Source organism: Pocillopora damicornis, chromosome 8 (assembly GCF_964200805.1).
Source record: "Pocillopora damicornis chromosome 8, jaPocDami1.2, whole genome shotgun sequence".
NCBI classification, from domain to species: Eukaryota; Metazoa; Cnidaria; class Anthozoa; order Scleractinia; family Pocilloporidae; genus Pocillopora; species Pocillopora damicornis.
The window spans coordinates 12,969,138-12,988,261 of record NC_142677.1 but is presented as its reverse complement, the minus strand read 5'-3'; the positions used below and the strand labels follow the sequence as shown (position 1 = coordinate 12,988,261).

General features: G+C 39.4%; 2 protein-coding genes and 1 long non-coding RNA gene across 3 annotated transcripts in view; 2 read left to right on the top strand and 1 right to left on the bottom strand.

Moving 5' to 3' along the window:
* Positions 1-4,945, top strand: part of LOC149041437 (uncharacterized) — a 5,387-nt gene extending 442 nt beyond the window's left edge. The window contains exon 2 of the long non-coding RNA XR_016189004.1: positions 4,733-4,945. This is a non-coding gene — a long non-coding RNA (uncharacterized LOC149041437). The remainder of the gene's footprint in view (positions 1-4,732) is intronic.
* LOC113678747 (nephrocystin-4) overlaps positions 1-19,124 on the bottom strand; it is a 27,836-nt gene that overhangs the window by 1,467 nt on the left and 7,245 nt on the right. The window contains exons 7-36 of the mRNA XM_089214021.1: positions 18,947-19,014; positions 18,094-18,174; positions 17,727-17,783; positions 17,345-17,462; positions 16,968-17,110; positions 16,310-16,501; positions 15,090-15,340; positions 11,467-11,515; positions 10,612-10,730; positions 9,973-10,164; positions 9,371-9,436; positions 9,140-9,242; positions 8,540-8,683; positions 8,008-8,109; positions 7,636-7,729; positions 7,106-7,183; positions 6,499-6,634; positions 5,862-5,928; positions 5,620-5,678; positions 5,010-5,177; positions 4,419-4,477; positions 3,919-4,049; positions 3,681-3,770; positions 2,995-3,151; positions 2,685-2,770; positions 2,245-2,330; positions 1,818-1,877; positions 1,487-1,598; positions 969-1,080; positions 454-572 (exon numbers count right to left, since the gene is read on the bottom strand). Coding sequence (XP_089070147.1) covers positions 454-572; positions 969-1,080; positions 1,487-1,598; positions 1,818-1,877; positions 2,245-2,330; positions 2,685-2,770; positions 2,995-3,151; positions 3,681-3,770; positions 3,919-4,049; positions 4,419-4,477; positions 5,010-5,177; positions 5,620-5,678; positions 5,862-5,928; positions 6,499-6,634; positions 7,106-7,183; positions 7,636-7,729; positions 8,008-8,109; positions 8,540-8,683; positions 9,140-9,242; positions 9,371-9,436; positions 9,973-10,164; positions 10,612-10,730; positions 11,467-11,515; positions 15,090-15,340; positions 16,310-16,501; positions 16,968-17,110; positions 17,345-17,462; positions 17,727-17,783; positions 18,094-18,174; positions 18,947-19,014 — 3,299 coding nt within the window. The remainder of the gene's footprint in view (positions 1-453; positions 573-968; positions 1,081-1,486; positions 1,599-1,817; positions 1,878-2,244; positions 2,331-2,684; positions 2,771-2,994; positions 3,152-3,680; positions 3,771-3,918; positions 4,050-4,418; positions 4,478-5,009; positions 5,178-5,619; positions 5,679-5,861; positions 5,929-6,498; positions 6,635-7,105; positions 7,184-7,635; positions 7,730-8,007; positions 8,110-8,539; positions 8,684-9,139; positions 9,243-9,370; positions 9,437-9,972; positions 10,165-10,611; positions 10,731-11,466; positions 11,516-15,089; positions 15,341-16,309; positions 16,502-16,967; positions 17,111-17,344; positions 17,463-17,726; positions 17,784-18,093; positions 18,175-18,946; positions 19,015-19,124) is intronic.
* On the top strand, positions 11,951-15,811 carry LOC113678749 (uncharacterized). The gene has a single exon (XM_089214031.1). The coding sequence runs from the start codon at positions 13,339-13,341 to the stop codon at positions 14,764-14,766; it is 1,428 nt and encodes a 475-aa protein (XP_089070157.1). The 5' UTR covers positions 11,951-13,338; the 3' UTR covers positions 14,767-15,811.

The window sequence follows — 19,124 nt, the reverse complement described above, 5'->3', positions numbered from 1 at the left end:
TATCGATTTTACAAGATTTTCCAGGGAAGACTACAAACATACCACTAAATTATACAGATATGTTCACTCTGGCGAAGGGCTAACGCTCGAAACGTAACCTTTTGAAACTCTTTAACGGTGGCCGATTTACATTTACAACTCAGTTGATAAAACCAATTTGATTATCATGTAATAGCACCACAGTTTCTATAGAAAAACCCCCTTTATATTCAAGTAGAGGATAATAGTAAATATAATAATCTCCGTGACCGACGATTTCCTGCAGAGAAACAGTCTACCGTCAAATAAACCGGGAAACATTTTGCATTCGTTCGGTTTGTCGGGAATTGCCAACGCGCCGTCCGTTTTAGCGACTGCCGTCAAAGGCCGACCGTTTTATGTCTACGTAAACCTTCCGATCGGCCACGATGAAAAAAATCGACGCTCAAACGAGAAAACAATGTAAAAACCCACCTTGTTCGAACCCTTTCCACCGCCAACTTGTATCTGGAGTTCAAACGATTTAGAAATGACGGGCATTTGACAAGAGGCACACACAAGCCAAGTTCTCACAAGTTGATGAAATTCCACATCTGATACGTGTAGTAAAGGAGAACGATTTTGCTCTCAAAACATATGCCTGTTATCTCAAGCTTGTTCGGCTTTGGAAAGCTGATCTCCTTTCATTTTGCTAACAAACCATAACTTCTGTCCCTATTTCAGTGAAACTCGTGAAAACAACCTGTAACTTCAAGCCCATGTTGACTGCCATTTGCGCACGAAAAATTCTCGCTCTTCAGCATTTGCCACATAACATTCGATTTGCAGTCTTCTTCACATACTCACACGTATCGTACTTCTTGATTGTCATATATTTATGGTGAGGAAGATAAAATCTGAGTGATCTATGACGCTATTAAAGCTTTCATTTTACCCCAAAATAAGTTAGCTTTCAGGTAATAAGTTGTTGTTTTTGTAGCAAAGGATACCAACCACGTTAACGTACATATAGCGCATGCTCCCGGACGTGTGGGGTCGTAGTGTTAGATGGACTTCATGAACAGCATTCGCCATTAACATGATTGGGTCGGTGGGCTTGACCTGTAGTGAAGGAAGTCTGTCAGTATGAGAAAATGTATACACAATAGGACGGCGAGCCTGAGAAACGCGAGGCTTGGCGCTTGCACGTTTTTATTAAAGAAGATGTACTCTGCATTTCATCACAAAGAAAAAGTCACCAGCTAGAGGTGTTAGGATGCGTCTAGAGAGGTACAGAAAGGTTCAAATTATTCATATGGATGATTTTCACTATTACCTCCCACAAGTATTTAAGCTTTCACTAATTAAAAATACCAATGCAATATCCAGAAAACAGGTCATAGGAATAGACAAAACTGTCAGCAATAAAAGGTTTCTTCATGATGTACAGTTAGATTCACTTGACTCATTTACAAGGGAGCGTATAGCAAGCAGAGGGGTGAATAAGGAATCAGATCTTGGAACTTACCTGTAATTCTTCGGGGTGAGATGAAAAACACTGAACAAGACGACTGGACTGAGTTCCACGTAAAATCACAGACAGGCGACTGCTCTGACCTTGGACAGCAGACAAGTCGATTCTACGACAGTTTGCACGAAAAAGACCAGTTACAGAGACGAGCAAACGTCTTGCAGCGATTCAGGTGAACCACATTAAAAAGTGAATTTCCAGTACCCCCCTTTTTTTTTTTTCAAAGTCAAGGTAATTTAACATTTGACTAAGTTTAGATTTTTCTTTTCTTTCTTTGTGGTGGGCCTTGAATGTAAACTTTTCGGAGTACAAGTAAAGTATTTCCTACCTTTGTAATGAATGAACATAGAACTGCCATGTTTGACAAGGTTCGGCGAGGAAAGGATCTCTGAAATCAAAATACACGGACTGAAGATTAAAAGAGCATCAAAGCGCAATGGAGTGTCGAAAGATGTGTATTGTTTTGGCTTTTCTACCCTGAAGTACGCTTTGAGATTCGCTAAAAACACTCGCGCCACCTTTGTAACCAATCAGAGACAACAGTTAAACCAACAGTGACTTGCCCATTCTTTTTTTCCAAACTCAAAGCCATTGACGTGAATTTACTCTGATTCATCATTGGTTCCTTACGACACAGATTTATCTCTGTTCTCATCTCGGTTTTGGTTTACGAACTTCAATCGACAAGCGCTTTGCATGCGTTACCTCTGATAAGGGAAATTAAGTACAATCGTCCAATATCCATAAGAACTTACATGTACAAGAGAACGAAAAACCTCTTTAGAGAAGGAGAGGGTCCACATGCGATCTTGAGGAAAACATCCTGAGGTTCACCTGACGGCTTGAGAGTTAATCATAAAATTCACACATTATTTCCATATCAGAATGATGTTAAAAAACGCTCAGATGAAACGGGTGAAGATTTATGCTGAGGTACCGTTATGAACTACCTCAGTAAGCCTTCAGTAGAGGTCATCTTTGCCAAATTCTCGGCAGCAGACAAACTTTCCTGGGTTTGTAGTCTCGCATGCAGTATGTCTCAGTACTTAGTCACTGTGAGCTGAGCCGTAACTTGTATAGCTAATTTTACGCGGCAGCCATTATAATTTTTTCGAGTGAAGAATTTATTTTATCAGCGGTTCTAAGAAAAAGCTAAAACTCAGTGTTATTTCACTCGTGATAAGTAAGATCGTACCATCTTTCTAGCTTCACAAACAGCATTCACATCACTGCAGCGTACATGTACTTGAGGTTGCGTGTTGTCGTCCATTACTGGCGCGCCTAGGAAAAACAAATCAACACTATTCAATCAAGGTGGAAGATAAAATTCTTAAACGCTACTTGTGCATCCAACAGCATCACCAAATATTTTTAACCTTAAAGTAATGTTTACTCTTCAGTTGCGTAGAAGCAATTTCGTCTAGCTGGGTAGGCTAAAAAACCTACAGATTTTAAGTGAGACGAATAGGGTGAGATGGGGAAAGTTTCGTCGTGTGTTTTTTTACCTGGTAATGATCGCCAGGGAGGTAGTCTGATGGTCTTTTTCAAGAACGACTGCTCTGCGTGGTAGAACCTGAACGTTCTGTCTATCACATGGGGTCTAGGTTCAACTTGAAGATTAAGAATAGCTATTGGACGCTCATCCGTGTTTCTGAATGCCACCTTAAGGAGAAACGCAAAGCTGAATTACAATTTATTGCTAATGCTGGACTAAAGTGAAAGCTAAACGTAAGTTTACTCCCTTAAAGTATCGGTCGCATGTTTTCCCCACTTAAAGCAAAATTGATTTTAGAGCGGAAGTCCTCACCATCATGTATTTTCCTTTGTAGGCACATGATACATTTTCCAACGTTATCTACACGTATTTTCGCCCTTGTCATATGGGATATTTTTCACTCTTGTCACCGCAAGCACTCGCTCTAACGATGGGCTAACGTTTTGAAACGTCAGCTTTAGAATCTCTTCACGGAAGCCAATTCACATTATCAACTCAGATGATAACACCAAATTATACCTTCATAACAGGCTCCGTAAGCAATACCGCTTTATATACGACACGGCAAAAGTCACTTTGACATAATAATCTATTAGTGAAGACCAATGCCAAAGAACTAAGGAAAACCGACAGATATAAAGGAAGCTGGAAAGGATTAACCTTGATAGCTATTGAATAAATATGGGTTTTTGTTACCTTAATCTGACGTGGTTTTAGACTATTTTCCTCCGATATGCTGGTCTTTAGATAGGTTTGAGCCTGCTGTTTTAGCGGGTGTGATGGGCCCTACGAAGAAAGAAAATCTCATTTGTATTCTGAGGCATAAAATTTCTTAAGTCATCTTTACTCCAACAGGTGATTGGCTTCATCTGGCCCCGCGGGCGGGCCGCAGAAAACATTTCAGAGGAAAAAGATACGTAAGACATGTACATACCTGTTCAGGAACACTTTGATCTGCTCTAAAGGTCTGGAACTTGAACGGGATATGTACAGTTTCCCTGGGTCTGAGGAACACTTGTGGGTAGGGGCTGGTAGAGGCGGTGTCAAACATGTTCTCCTCCAAAGCTGTGGAACAAACGTGAATCAAAATATTCAAACTTTTAACTAAGTTGCCACGTGCACAGGGCACAGAAAAATCTGAGTCTACAAAAGAAATCAAACCTTTAACAGTTAGATGCTTTAATACATGATCAATTGGGTGGAAAGCCGAGAAAGTCTGGTACAGGGTTAATCTGTGATCCATACGCTGCATACTTTTGGGATAAGCAATACCTCAAGAGAGCGTGTTTGAAATCTCTCTTTAAACAAAAACCGAGCTCAAGAACAAGAATTCCTCTTTCCTCATCTTTAAACATAAAACTTAAAGTGTGAAGAACGAGCCAAAGTAAATCCCCAAACAGATTTACAGGGCTCAATGATAAAAACGTCCCTCACCTGAACGCGTCTCTGTTTTTCTCTTAAAGTGTCTCCACTCTCTTGTGTCTGTTACCACTCTACAAGAATAATAAACGAAATATTACGAAATATTTCTTTAAACGAGAAATGGAAGGAGATCAAGTTTAATTTCGCATCGAGCAAAGGACTTTAGGCTTTTACTATTATTTAGAAGCGGCTGGCCAGCACGGACTAAAACTAAATCCTCTCAGCAAAGTTTTGAGTACAATCCAGGAACTTTGTTCTCAAAATAACTGAAGGCCCCATCCTTTCTTGAAGTTCTGATATTATATTTAATCAAATTTATTTTTCAGACGATGAGAAAAACTGGGCACGGACAAAGCAACCTGCTACAGCAAAAAACAGCAACTGAATCTGAACCCGGTTGGGTCTGTCCGTTTCGACTTATGGTGAGCAAAGCGACTTGACTTACCAGTACTATATGAAGATTTGCCTTTAGTGTATCGAGCTTGTGAACAATCAACATGTAAGTAACAGATCATTAAAATATGCTACTTGCAAAGCGATACACATGTGTAAATCCACTGGCTCAGAGAATAGCTGTTAAAGACAAGCCTTTTGTTAACATACTTGAGCTCGTTGTCATCGCAGTAAATGGTAACAGTCTGGTCGGTGGAGTAAGGATTTCTCAGCACAAACTCGAAAAACTCTACTCTACCGAATGACGGGTAGATTGTGTGGCTGGTCGTGATGTTCCCTGCTAACGAAGAGAGAATCCTCTCATGTCTGAGCTTCTCTCTGTTAAAAAAAAAAATACAAATTTTCAAACTAAGACCATTGTAAGAATAGGGTGGGTGACGCCCCCCAGCCCCGCCACTGTTTGATTGAGAGTTTTTTATTTTTGAAGAAATATCGAAGGCAGATAAATAGTTCTTATATTCCCTACGTTGCTTCGGGGAGGGGGGTGCGATCACGCAGTAACAATGTTTGGGAAGAGAGATAGTAGATAATTTCCTGGTTGTAAACTAGAAAAATCGGTGCAAAAGGGTCTATGTCAAGTCCTCCAGCCTATGAACCATCCCTCCCCCCCCCCCCAACTTTCCTATCAAGCTACCTCAAAGTAAACAACCGGCAGGAAACATTTTAAAGAACTGCATTGTGATATCTGTTGGGATAAAATGACTTTAAAAACAGGTAAAGTTCTTGACTCAAATACTAACCTTTACCGAGTATAACTGACCTGTAAAGCTGAATGGTTTTAAGATCTCGAGTTCTTTGTAATTTCTCCTCTTTTTGAATCTGACAACAAGTAAAGTATTGCACGAATATAATTGTAAACGAACATTTTGAAAGTAAACGCTAAATGCGGAGAGGCTTTAAGACAGTGGGACAAAACTAAAGGAAAACGTTATTCGTCTTGAAAAGTGCGTAAGACAAAAAAAATCTGAATTCCACAAACGCATGAGGCAAAAATCGACTTACTATCAAATTGCCCGTAGAGGTATCAGCTCCTTGGATCTGCCGAACTGCCTGCATTCTTTCAAGTTTTCTGTGTCAAAAATTAAAGCGAACGTTTCTAAAATTTCCAGGGGATTACGAAGTTTGTCGGAAAGATCACTACCCTAATAAAATAACCGAGTTCAGTCGCAGGAACATGGAGTGACCGAGTCGCAACTGCTATCAGTTTTTCTTCTTCACTCCAAATATCTCCATGAAAATTCTCTTTACTGTCTACCATACATTTGTTATCAATTTTGTTCTAAGAATTTGGTGTTGGATCAAATGATAATCCTCTCGTTAATATGTTTTGCTATTCTCATCACTTGTCTGCTTGATATTGTATAGATATTATAAGGAGAAATCATGTCTTGGTCACTACTGGGAGTGAAACGGTTAAGAGGGTGGCGGTATTTCTTTTGGAACGAGCAAAAACCAACTTAGCAAAACTAAGCCAAACCAATTTCAACATCCAATACGAAATTGATCTAGTTTATGGAAAGGAGGGAGATGATCAGACTACATTAAGTCTTACATCCACTTTATAAACCACCCAGTCAAATTATATCAGACGCACGAAAATACTTCACCAAAATACTTCCCAAACTAAATCTCAACTAACCTTTTCCTAATGGCATCAGCTTCTCTGACTGGCTGATCATCTTTGGCTATCTTTTCCTGCCTGCTGAACAACACTGCTGAAAGTTCTGCGTCACATTCTGCCATTTGCTTGGCCTTTATTTTAGTACTTTTGTTTCCTGTAAATGGTATCAAGAAAGAGTCATTCCAAGCAATAGAGCAGCAAGGCAAATCGAGCGAAAGCATAAGGAAGCGCCCCTGCAATCCTCCCTTAAGCCCCTTAGAAACACGCGTGTAAAACCGCTGCATTTTCCGGATTTTAAACGCCTCCAAATTGCAATGGCTAATAAAAATTACCCCCTTGCTACACCATAACACGCTGACGCGATTAACCCTGGCTGGAGAGATCTGTATGAAATTAATTGGGTGATATCGTAAGACCTCAGGCATCTGAATCTCAAAGTGTACACGGCGAAAATTCCATGGAGAAACTCTTGCTAAGTCATTTAAATTGAGTGGTTTTTGATAGAATCTGCAAAGGTAAGCTTTTGTTTCATATACTTTTCACATTTACCAACAACACGCTCTGATGAGTGTTTGACAAGAGAACGCCCATCAGTGCTCTGGGAATAGCCGGACTCACTACTCACCAGTCAGTGTGTTAACTGCTCCTGTTTCTCTTACAGTTTCTGATATTACAACAGTGGAGAGCTTCTTGGGGACGGTTCCTGACAAAATATAAGACGACTGTGAAACTCTTTTTGCAAAGTGCTGTTATGAATGATGCCGAAGCGACCACGAAAGAAAATTATAAAGAACTTGAGGACAACTTCTCTTAAACGTCCATGAATTTCCGAAAAAAACTTGATTGGTTACATGTTGCCAATTGCCTAAAATAGCGACTATCAAATTGTTCTTTTGTAAAAGTATCCAATCAAATCAATGACGAATATGTAACTGAAGGGAAGACGTACAATATAGTTCCGGTAAATCGTTTTGCCGAGCTTAAGCACCGTCTACGGAATGGAGATATGTCAATGCGTATTTGTAATTTCACATATTATCAGCTCCCGGTATGTCACACTTTTTTTTTTTTTTTTTGGGGGGGGGGGGGGGGGGGGCTGCTCTCTGTGGGGCCGAGATAATAATGAGAAATCTTTGGAAATTTTTCATCGCTTACCCAACTTTCCTTTCGGTCCTTCGCTGGTATGGCCAATGTTTGCAACTCGGAGATGCAGCTTGGCTTCTACCGCAGACTTAATGCCAGTTCGAGTCTGAGGAAGACAAGTGAACCATTTTCAGAGAGTTATTACTGTTAGGAACCTATAAGGGTTCATCAACTTAAACGCGAACGAAAAGGAGTGAACTCGACGAGAATGGGTTGGGGCGAGGTAGTGCTGAAACTCGTTCCAATCTCTTCTCTTCTTTAGCCCTCGTTCCTTACCAAGAGAAGATCAGACAGTCTCGAGCAATCTACTTTTAAAGTAACCAAATGAAGCGGTTGGACATGTGACTGGATGTTACCAGTGGAATTTAGAACAATTATCCTTACCATGTCGCCACTTTGCATGGCTGCCTCTTCCGAAAATTCGGTGGAAACTACATCCAATTCATGCGCCACGATTACAGCTTCACGACCTTGACGTAATAAATGCTAAAATAAAACGTAAGAAAATGTTTTTAACTACAGCACTTCGTGCAAACGCTAGTCCACTAGATTACACTGGTGATTTTCCGTGCTTGGCCATTTCAGATTCACACACTGGTCCGACTGCTCGCTCCGTTGGTAGTATTGGAACATTTGGGACGAAACGGTTTAAAATTAAAACCATGTGGCCAACAGTACTTCCCTACATCCCCTTCCCCTTTTCAGCGTTGATAAGAGCCCTGGAAGAATTCAAAACAACGTTGCTTAGGGGGAGGGGGTTGGAGCTTGGAACACTTATCAGCATGATATTCACAACTGGTAAAACACATATTTCATATGATTGTTTAGGCATAATACAGAAAGCGTCCCAGCAACTTTTGACCAAAATTGTCGTTGGAATGAGATTATGAGCCAAACTAAAGTCCATCAATCATACCTTGAGTTTCAAACTAGTCGAGCCTATAAGGAGAAGTGAGTCACCATCCCACACATCAATGTGCAATGATTGGCTCAACAGGTAATGACTGAACACACGGCCTTCTCCTGGCTGCATATATGAAGGGTCCAACAAATAACGCAACTGAAAGCAGAATTTGAATTAGCACACTTCTCTTCTACTGGTTTTAAAACTCAAACCAAAGTAATCGAACGAGCAATCACTGCAAGGTGCCTCTCTTCGTCTAAGAGTATAAGGGGATGAAAAAAAAAACAAGGCGGGAAACTGGACGAATTGCTACTGAAGGGGGGTATCCTAGGAAGGCTAGCATCCCGTCTAGAGAGGGGTGGGGGAGAGAGATAATTATAGTTGTTGCAGAAACCGATAAAAGCTGCGATATCCTTGAGGGTCAGCCTCGTCCATGTACATGTATATGGATACACATAATGTGCATTATAATATAGTAGAGACAATATGTGGCGGCTTGCGTGTGAGAAAAAAATTGCTCTAACTACTTGCGTGAAGTCAAGCCTTCCTTAGTTGCTGCTATTTCATTTCGTGCACCTAAAGCCCGTTAAGCGCACATTAGTCATCTCTCACCGTCAGGCCTGGAGATTCGTCGGAGGGCAAGCCGTCTTTGTTGAATTTTTGAAGCACACAAGGAATCCCTTGAGATTGACCATCAGTGTCTTTGAGGTAGACCCTAAAAAACGAACTCAAATTTTGATATTCTTTGAAGATGTGTATTCTAGCACAAATTAAAAACGACAAATTTGTACGAAGTGTAATAAAAAAATTAATTTTGAACCGAATGACAGTTTAGTTACAGACCTTTCAGTGGTAACTTGAGGAAATCGGTAAAATTGAAAGGAGAAGAAAGCGCTTCTGTTATAGCATCTGTTATGATAAAAACAGATCATTTGTTTAAGTCAATGTTGAATTGCCTAACGATGCTTTCATGCGCACGATTTCATGTCTTATGACTGAGCGCACATAGAAAAATAGTAGGGTTTTCCCTTTTCTTTAAATTGAAGGGGGTGGGGGAAAACTTGTCAGCAGAATACTGTCTTAAATCCGAACATGGTAACCCAGATCATCAACTGAGGGGACTTGACTTTCAATCAGTAAAATAAATATAAAGAAATTTCCAGAGCAGAGAGAGAAACAACCATAGAAAAGGTAAAGTCAGTATAGTGAATTTCTACAGTTGTGCGATGAGACCGCAAACGCAGTTAAAAAAAGACGAGTCTAACATTTCCCAACATTTTTCCCGGGTAATGAACTTGCTGGACTCGACTTGGCATACTAAACAAATTTTCCCTGGCACGCGTCCAGAATGGGACATTTGGGACAATTTTGTTTTGGTTTGTTTGTTTTGTTATCTGAATGGAATAAGTGCATGAAATAAGGTCTGCTTGTAGTCTCTTCCATACCTGGACAGAGCAAGAAACTGAATGACAATCTCATTGCTCAGAAGTTGATCGACTGTTTCAGTATCTAAATGTATTGGTAATTCTTCTCTGTGATCAATCACTTGTGGAGAGTTACCACGGCGGTCAGTAATGGACGGAAATCCAGCACTAGAAAGCCGTGTATAAGCGGCACGGGTCATTGTTGATGGTGCACTGTTCGATTAGAAAGAAAAAAAAAACTTTGTATGAATGTTACAGTATCATGTATTGTTAACATTGTGTATGTATGCATGCAGACGAAAAGGCTTATTCCTTTCAATTTGTTATCCAGCTGGTTCTGACTGTCTTCATAAATGGACGATTTTTCACACTCTTTACCACCGGATTCGATACCACAAAAGTGCACTTTTCATATAAATCTTTTGATCAAACAATAAATCCCTTACTGTCAACTAAGCGTGTTCTTTCAAGATGGATAGATGTTAGTCTAATTTTCTTTTTTTTTCCAGGAAACTGCAATATGAAATGGGTCAGCGTCCAGCCGTACTGACTATACACTTGGTCATAAACCCATACTAATCATTATAAATTCTCTTCAGTAATCAAGCATAAAGTAAATTTCTGTACTCCAAGATTGATGCACAGTTACGATCAACTTACCTGGCAGGACTTGTCCCTGGTCCAGTAAGGATAAGAGGAGAGTGTACAGTGCTCTGTGGTAACTCAGACAGGTGGATCACTGGGTCAGGTGCACTGGGACGCATACCAGACGAGGTGAACTGATTACAGATACAACACAAGAGCGTTAGACATAAGAGTGTACATTCCACTAAACGACTCCAGCTTCCTGCGCTGGCTAAAAAGCGTACTAAAAAGCTGAAATTTTGCTTTATCTTTTAAGCATAAACAAAGTGAAGAAACTCAAGCATTCTGTTGAGTGAAGTTTTTCTAACAATAAATTTCCTACCAGGTTGCTTATCTATTCCGGGCAATAAGAAGCACCATAAAAACAGATGTTTGACCACGAACGCAATAAAGACCTAGGACTTGATGATCATTCTCAAAACACTCATCAATACCCCCTGTCTATATGTCCTATATGCTTGGACGATCGTCAGAAAAACTGGGTCGAGTATAGGTCAAATTCTCGCGTAAAAACATTAAAAAAAGAACACAACGTCTTAAGGTTATTTGTGGGTGAGAAGGGTAGTTTAACACTTATTCTGTTTGGCTTTCTTTATTCTTGGCTAACTTCCAAACTGAAAGTTTTTTGGAAGTGCTTTGAAACTTTGTTAAACAAGGGTAAGACAGAAAAGACGAGTTTATTATTTCACAATATTTCCCCTAAAAAGGTTACCTGTAAATCCTCGAATCCTTGTACCTTTAAGCCTCGCTTTCGTGTACTAGACCCATTTTTTTTTCTGGCTCACGTCCAACCTATTTCTGGTAGGGCCATTGGTGTGAGGTTTCCAACAATTACTGTCGGTTACTACGCAACCTTACATTAGAATTTACCTGAAAGAGGGGATCTCGAGGAGGTACAACAGGATATTCTTCTGGCAGCCTGTCAGAAAATGAAATATAAATATTAGCTTTTATAAGATTTTCAAACATCGGATACAGTTATTTTCCTTAAATAAAGGGCATGCCTGAGAATATCCTACAACTCTTCAATATCCACGACGCCCACAAACCCATCACTACACTGCGTCAGTCATTGACAAACGTCAAAGACAAGGACGAACTGAAGAACAATCAGTGTTTGTGGCACAATAAACCCACGAGAGTCGTTCATGTTTCTTTTTTTTTTTTTTTTTCCTTGTCGTGAGGCCTTCCGAATTTGATGAATACGTGAAGTACTGTGGACACAACTTCCCTGTTATCAGACACTCACAGGATGAAATTGGAGTAGGATATTCCCGATACTGAATACAGAATTTTGCAATGCGCTTGGAATGACAGTTTATCTGGATTATTGATGACAGATGACAGTGTAGAATGCTTTCACGAATATCACCTAACGGAGTCACCTCCTCAAGTTTCGTATGTGACATACAGACGGCGAAAATTTGACTTGTGTTAAAGCGTATTGAAAACTTCGTCAACAAAGCTAACGGTGGTAAACATCCCACTAGAGTCTAAGGAGATGGTTCTCAAGGCGTGAACGAAAGAGACCCTTCTCGCACAAAGCTCCCGCACAAGGGGCTGCTTTCCTCAATCTCAGAGTATTACAGGCAAAGAAAATTTACTACAGTTTGGATATGGATGTGAGAAGAAAGGTTTGATTTAGTTTTTTTTAGGGATAACCGCGTTATGCCGCAAGCCCATGTTTGGAAGCACACTGGAGCATGCAGTCCATCAGTTAAAATTGCGTAACAAGTTTGAATCACTTCACTTCTTGCTTTATCATTCTCTCAACCTTAGCAAGTTACGTCTCTGACTTAAGAGGTAGCAGCCCAAGGCGATTTAACAGCATTTGTCTGCCAGCCGCAACAATTCACAGTCTATCTTAAACCAAGGACGCAACCGGAAAAGAACATTACCGCCAACTGGAAGATACAATGTATAGCTATGAAAGTGATAAGAAGCTTCTGGCAGCTTTCGTGGACAGCTGAGTTAACTCGTGAAACTTTGATTGTCAAAATAGTCGCACCAATATACATTTTAGCTGATACCTGAAAAGTGATCCAAAGAAAAGGTCACATAATTTTGCATTTCGGATTAGCCAGACGACGTTACACACGGTTGAAGCCGACTAATTAAGTAAACAGCAAAAGACAGGCTTAGTATGAAACATGAACACGGAATACAATTCTTCGATGAGTAAACTGAAACTCACTGAAATACCTTCTAAGGAAAGCCAAGGGCACAAGGGGTGCAAAACTCAACTAATATTTTGAAAGAGAAAATTCATATAACACAGTCACAATCGTAATAGTACCTTAATATAATTCACTACAATCATGAAAAGATCCGAATACATTCGACCAAACAAATTAGATTGCAGTCAAGAATATTGACAGCTGTTCACATCCAACCAATCACAGGTCGTCAAATTCAAGAGGTTCGACTGTAATCACATGATTTATCAATTCCTTCTTGCAGTTACTAGCATTCAGTGACGCCCTGATAAAAACTGCTGAATTTAACAAACTTATGCTTACTACGTCACACTTCTAAAAAACGATCTCAATTAACGTTCTTTCGGCCAAAACAAACCCCTCCCAGACGCTGCAAAGGACGTCGTACACTTGATATCTGCATAGCGGGCTGCATTGAACGCAGATAACTGCTGTGTGTGTCGAATTTAACAGCTAGTGCGAGAGCTTAAAGGGATCTTTCCTCGTTCAGCGTACACCGTACAATTTAAAACAGGAAAATCGTCAGATGAGCATGTCGAAAGAGAAGAAGAGTGAAAAACCAAAAGGCAGAGTAGATAAACTGACTGAAAAGGTAGATGATTTGAATATCGGAGGCAGCCATGGTGAAGATACAAAGCAAGGTGGTGACCAAAGCCCTAAGAATAAGAGCAAGAAAAATGAAACGGAGAAGGGAGCACGAAAGAAATTGTCATTTACTCCTAGGGTAAACAATGGAGAACTGATTGAGGGACATCCGTGGGATTCCACACCTATCTTACCCCTTTATTCCACACCTATGCCCGACAATGTGGAAGAATCTTCAGTGTACACGGTGAGCGACGAATGGAAAACTTCGGATAAGGTTGATTTAGGAAAAATATATCAGAAACTACCTGCATTTGTCAACAAAATAAGAGGCAAAACGTGTCGGCAAGAGCTTGAAGAGATATTGCAAAAATCAAACGGATGCTTAGTTACCACAAACATCCTTCAAAACCCATCCCCACACGTTAAGGAAGTAGTTGATAAGCAGATGCCAAAGGACAAGCCATCTTTACCAAAGGGAGAAAAAGAAAGTTTTATGGCTTATTCTCTACTACCGCCGCAAGACTGGTTCCTAGACTGCGAATATATGTGCAAGGTTCATTTACCTGGTAACACTTCACATTGGCTCGACAATAGCGATGCGACTGGGAAGCGAATTAGAGCAATAAGACCCGACAAGATCAACCAAAGATGGATTTTCATACCCTCCTTTCGTCGAGCGAAAATTGCTTTGCTGGATTGGCCGAAAGATGAAATCCTGACTCCCGAAAACACCATCAGGATTCTTGTCGTAAGACCCACAGAATTCGAAGAGTATGTCAAGTACTGTGGACACGAGTTTCACATCATCAGCTTACCAAATGATGAAATTGGTGCTGGATATCCTAGACTGTGGATACAAAAATTTGCTCTAAGATTGAAGTTGAAGTTCATTTGGATGATTGATGACAGTGTTGAGTGCTTTTACGAGTATCGTCCCAAAGATGGAGCAGGAACTAACTATAAACTAGAAAGAAGGCTAAAGTTCGGCCTCGTTTTTCAAGATATTGAACGCTTGGTGCAGAGTGCCACGTCCGACCCTAGCCCCATCGCAGCCATGAGCCCAAGGCGATTCAGGGGCCCAAAACCTCAACTGACTGAACCACTTGCTCCCCTTCCTCCACGGATGGCTGTGTATCTCAACCTAGAGGCACTGAAGTCGAAGGACATATACTATAGACCTGAACTACAAGCACTAGAGGACATGGTCTTTGCTTATGAATGTGAACAAAATGGTCTTAAAGCTTTCACGAACAACCGCTTTCACCTGCAGGATAAAGAGTGGACAGACACTGGTGCCAGAAGTAGTTCTGTTCAACAAAAAATGAAGGAGTCAAATGAGAAATCCGATACCAAAACTACAGGCTGATAAAACTTCTTATATGTTCATTGAATGTACAGTATTTTCTGAACTTTGCATTGTTATTCAAAGTGTTCGGTGGTTAACGCATGTAAATCAATTATAGACAGTTCTTTTAAATGTTTGCTCAGAGTTACTTATTTAATTTTTGAAATTTCTTTACTTTAGGATGAATCTTAGAACATTGAAAAAAGCACTTACATTTGTAAAGGAAAAACACACATGAAAGTTTATCCCATAATGATGAACAAACAGCCAAATAAGTTAGACACCTTTTTTAAGTGTTGCTGTATAGTTCCATTCAATAGAGAGAAAATATTTGACTAAATTACCTGTTTCCTGGTGGAAGTGGAGGTCTTGATGCCACACCAGGTGTGAGCAACATTCCTTGATATCCACCCCCCGGGGTATTACTGACAGAACCAAACATTCCTCTAGCATTATCAAAGGGGCCTGGGGAGGGAAGACCAGGGGAGGTAGGCACCCCAAGCATCTGAGATCCTTGAGTTGAGGAGCGCAAACTGCTTCCTCTCCTGCGCTGCTGGGTGAACAGAAACTTTACTACTCCACCAGACTTGGGTGCCTGAAAAAGACAAAATTGTGGTATGGTATACTATAGGTTACCTACAGGTTTTGTAGTCTCCAACCATTTGGAATATGTTGGCTTCTGTAGCATTCAGAAACTACAAGTAATTGTTATTACTCCTACACAGCTTGTTAGTCCATACCATGTAGTCAACTAGGTTTTTATTTACTTATTTTTTAAGTCATCCTGATAGTTCACTGGTGTCCATTTCTCATAACTGGCCTTGGTTGTTTTACAGATGCACAATGCATTTTTTACATAGTTTCTGTCTTTTTATAAATCATTTAGTCTTTAGCATTATTTACTCAAAATAAACATTTAGATAGAGATCATCATGTATTAATCAATTTTAGATAGATATGAGACTGATTATGGTAAAAGAAATGAACTGTAGATTGAATAAAAACATAGGTTTTTTAATAATTCTTAAGGTAAAATTTGAGCCAAAAATAAAACTTTAACACAAAATATGTGATGTTCTTCCTTCGAATCATACAGAGGAAATGACAAAAAAAATAGGCAATTAAGGAAGGACCTTTGGGATGGGAGAGTGGCAGAGTGCTGAGCATGTTGCCAAATCTAGTTTCAAGGCTCAATGATTTTTCTGACCACCTACAGGTTTTTTTTTCTTTTTTCTTTTTTAGGGGGGGAGGGGGGGGGAAGAGGCAATTTCCCAGTTCAATGCCTTGGGCATGCATATGTTAATAGACAATATTAGGTGATTTGCTTCAAAGGGGGAAAAAATGATGACATTTTAGCAATTAATGCACAAAAATAGTTAAAAAGCAATTGGATGATAAAGAATTTATTAGATACTTTGCATACTCATTGATTGTATTTTGACTCACCCAGAAGGCTTGTCAAAAAAAAAAATACTTTGCAATACTACACACCAAAAAGTTTAATGAAATATATGTAACTTTATTCCAAAGGGCACAATGGGGAAGATCAATTAATTATGCATACCTTCTTTCCAGGTGGTTGTGGTAGTTTTTTAGCAAACACCAGCTTGTCACCTGGGAAACCTTTGCAACCTCCAGTAAGTTCCAATGAGGTCTCCCTCTCCTCTGGGCTTCCACCCTCAAATGGAAGCCATAAAGCCCACTTGAGTGTTACAGTCTGGTTCTGGGACCGCATCAGGCTGCCAGACAGAGAGGGCTAAAAGATTGACATGAGAATGGACAAAAAAGTAAGCCACACCATCATTTTAACAAAGTTTAACCAATGTCCTGGTTTTAGACAATTAGTTTCCCACAATTTATTTGTATTTTGGTTCCAACTGGATTCTAATAAATCCTTCTCCAGTGTTAATTATATGCCTTTGTCACACTCTTCACAAAAACACCAGCTAAAAATATTTAGCTAAATTGATAATGGTTAAGAATGCAGATTTGAAAAGCAAGCAATAAAATTTGTGACAATTGTAAGTAAGCAGCCCTTGGTTTCTAGGAATGGTACTCCAGATACTAGCTGGATGGAGGCTAAATGATCTCAGTAAAAAACTACAAGAAAATAACAGCAACAACAAAATAAAAATCAAACAAACCAAAACTCTCCAACTTAGGACCACATAAAGCTCAGTCTTCCTCTCTACTGAACCAAAAAACCAAGTGTATTAACAAACCTTTTTACGTTTGGTCTCAATTAGTGGCTGAGCAAATGGTTCAGACAGAACATATTCTAGTTCAAAGATAATAGCAAACAATGGATGATGAACAAGCTCCTTCAGTTCCAGTCGACTGCGAAGGGCCAAGGAGAGGATTTTTCCTACAAAAGAGAAGTAAATTAGAGGGAAAAAAGACAAAATACATTCATTCCTCATCAGTACAAAATAATTGGCAAATTCAGGAAAATGTAGAAAGCTGAACAATTAAATACAGGGCAAATATCAATGCCTCACAAGTATACAGCATGTACATGACTATGTGTTTGCCAAATAACTACCGGGTAAGTGCTACATGTATATGCAGTACTGATATTTGGATGAAGACAATTATTTACCTCTTAAAGATGACTGTGAAGCAGGTGATTTTCTTCCAGATTTACCACCTTCATACTCTGGTTCAAGGTACACTATGTGAGGTTCACTTACATATTTCCATCCATTGTGTACTGAGACCTTTGAACATGCAGAAAAAATTGTATCACATGAAAACAACAAACAGGGAAGGTTAAATACATGAAGTTTGTACAAATGCCTCTAGTTATATGCTTTGTCATGGTGTGGTTTAGGCAAAGAAAATAGCAACTCCTTCATGCAGTTTAATTGGAGTAGACAAAATCATTACAAACAAATGAGTCAGAGTAACTCATTCATATTTGACAATGCACCTTAAAATTATCAAAAAACAAAATCATGATCACACATACAAAGTTGACAAACCTTTAGTCTTCTCTCCACAATTGAAATTTGCAGTCCATCATCAGGTATAATATTGTTCTAAAAGGAATTTCATGAAATGAATAAATTCTCCTTATAGTGAAAGTGAATGTGTGAGCAGTAAACTCCTTCACTTCTCTCTATCAGTCCCAGATAATTATCACTTTCACTGTGCTGCACAAAACATCTCTAGTCAATCATACATTAATCAGAATTAACTATAATCACAATTTATTAATAACTGTTTGAATTTCGGGGTGCAATTATGTTTAATGGAGTTGGTAGAAAGTCTTTGTACTATATGGCCCTGTAAGTAAGTGGTGATCTATGGAAGAGCAAAAGTGCCAGATTATAAAAACCAGAGCAGTACCCTGTGTAGCCTATCCTGATTGAACGTTTGCTGAAGTTCATCTTCAAACTCTTCAACTGATGGATACAGCATAATACTCAGCTGCAAAGTGATCAGTACTATCATTAACAAACAACAGTGTCCTGGTGTGCTTAGGGATCTTCATTTCATGGCTTACATGTAGGTCTGTCCGAGTAAGGGCTAACAGCATACAATTAAAAAATGATGCAATGGCACTCTTGCCTTATTTATCCACAAGGCTCAAAGTAAAATTTCTACCACTCAAAAGGGAACCACAATGTAATAAGTCAAGTTTATGAGACCTCTATCTCTGACATTAAATGTTAATGAGGACTGTATGTAACTGGATAATTTCCACAAAATAACAAACTCTAAAGCATTACAAGCAGGGCATAATTATAGTAATACTTCTAGACACTTTAAACTACAGAAAACAGGGATGATTTCCACTCTAGAAAGTGGAAAACAATTCATGTCCCAAGCTTTTAAATAAGAATCAGAGCAGATGGAAAATGCAAAGGGAAGTACCGGTAGGTGGGAATTGATCACTGGTGCTAGTACTCTGACTTCTAGGTGCAGCCCAGGAGCATGCCATCCTGAGCATGTTTTAAAGTTTGGGTCTCTTAGAAGGCATTTCCTGTATTCTGGAACTAGAATAAGGCATAAGTTTGAAGCTCGTGTTCTGTACAAAATTTCTCTTACACTTGCAAAAAACTTAAAATAAGTGCTAAAAAGAGGGTCAGGGAAATCATGTGAAGTGGACAACAAATTTAGCCATCTACTGGCCCTTGTTAGATGCCCTGGTGTCAAGACTTAATACAATGCAAAATAATGTTTTATTTTGAGCTGATACCTTATTAACAAAACTTGGTGTAGTTTTAGCGAGCCTGGGTTTCTTCAGAATATCTACTATTCCAGACCCTAACAAGTAGCAAATTGAAATATGCATTAGCCATGTAACAAAGCACATTATTGTTGCAAATAGAAAAGCTGCATGCATGCATTTTCATTCAGCATGATATTTAATTGAG